Here is a 1,526-nt window from a genome sequence, read left to right as displayed (position 1 = left end):
TTTTTTTTTTTTTTGGGTACAGGGGATAAAACTCGGGTCCTTGCGCTTGCAAGGCAGGCCACTGAACCGCTGAGCTAAATCCCTGGCCGCCTTCTTTAGTCTTAACCACAGATACTTGGCCAACCTGGCCACAGAGAGACCCAGAGATATCCTGCCTGGGAAGAGATAGAGAAGTAGGAGAAATCAGCAGGTTGCTCCCAGAGTACCCTCCTTTCTGCCCCATGAGTGTTGCTCCCTTGCTTTGTCCTTAGAAAACGAGAATTTGCCCCCTTAGACCTGGAGTCTGGATCACTTTGCAGAGGGCTGTAAAAGCTACTGTATTTTTCAGAGATGGGATGGACTTAACTTCATTCCACTAAGACACTGCTGGGAGGAGACAAGGTACCCCAAATCCCAATGCTGGGCACTCATCTGCAAAGAAACACACACAGTGCAGGTCTATCACTGAGGGTGCAGGAATGACATGGGTATTTTTTACAGTTTAAAGTTTTTAATTAGGTCTCAGCAACAGGAGAAATCAGGGTACCTAGCTCTGTGGAAGTCATCTTTAGAAGAGCCTTGTGTGAATGAAAGAAGTGGCACTTGAATTCTTCTTTCAACACCTGTCCCTCAGCAAACCAAATTATTATGAAGGTGTCTTGTTGAAGTCCAAAGAAATGCTGCTGGTAGAGAGAACAGACAGAGAACAGGACCTCAGGGTAAGGAAAGCTAAGTGTGCTTGTCAGGCTGCCAGAGCAGCTTCTGATCCAGCCTGGGCCCTTTACTCTCACTTGGGGCTAGAATCTCCATCTGCAAAGAGCAGATAATAATGCCTACTTAAAGAAGAGATAAGGCAATGAATTCAGGGTTATGAAATCCCTAATCCTCCTCCTCCTGCCCATCATCAGACCCTCGAGCAGTGACCCCTAGACTGGTGGCCAATCAAGGGATGTCAGAAGAACCCCAGCCTTTAGTTTGTGCATGGCAAAATCCTCTGTTCCATCCACACTTCACAAACTGAGCGCCGTGCCTGGCTACTTCTAAGTGTTCAGCAGTGCCAGCATTAGAACAGGATAGGCTCATCCCAGCCTGACCATTGACTCCCTGTGTGACACCCTCGCTGGGCCTCCAATATCACTGAAGTTATGCTTTCAATAAAGAGGACAAAAAAGAAGGTTAAGGACAACCATCAAATTCATGGGGAGCCAGAAACAGGCATGTTACTGTGGTAGGAGTGAAAGAGGACTTAATTTAGAATGTTTATTCCTTCAATCATTTAACAAGCGACCTGAGGCCAAATATACCAAAACCTTAAAGTCAGCTGGAGATAAGAGTTAGGTGTGTTATCATTAGAACCCAAAAGAAACTGTGCGCAGGTCTGCACTCTCCCAGCTTGCTGTCACCCCCATCCTCCCAGGACCCTATTTTGCGAGAACCTTCTCAAGACTGGCGCGCTGACCCTCCCGTCCAAGGTCACGCGGGTTGCTGGACTCCAGAGCCCGCGCAAAAGGCTCTCCCGCCACGGGCTGGGCTGGCGGGCTGTTTCC

General features: G+C 48.3%; 1 protein-coding gene across 1 annotated transcript in view; it reads right to left on the bottom strand.

The window, feature by feature from the left end:
* The window catches only part of Nt5m (5',3'-nucleotidase, mitochondrial), a gene marked incomplete at its 5' end in the record, with an annotated part of 33,328 nt that extends 31,802 nt beyond the window's left edge, over positions 1-1,526 (bottom strand). Inside the window, one exon of the mRNA XM_033767406.1 lies at positions 1,416-1,526. Coding sequence (XP_033623297.1) covers positions 1,416-1,526 — 111 coding nt within the window. The remainder of the gene's footprint in view (positions 1-1,415) is intronic.

The sequence above is a fragment of the Fukomys damarensis genome, unplaced genomic scaffold, assembly GCF_012274545.1.
Source record: "Fukomys damarensis isolate Sample0158 unplaced genomic scaffold, DMR_v1.0_HiC HiC_scaffold_23, whole genome shotgun sequence".
Classification (NCBI taxonomy): domain Eukaryota; kingdom Metazoa; phylum Chordata; class Mammalia; order Rodentia; family Bathyergidae; genus Fukomys; species Fukomys damarensis.
This window is presented reverse-complemented; position numbering and strand designations above follow the sequence as displayed.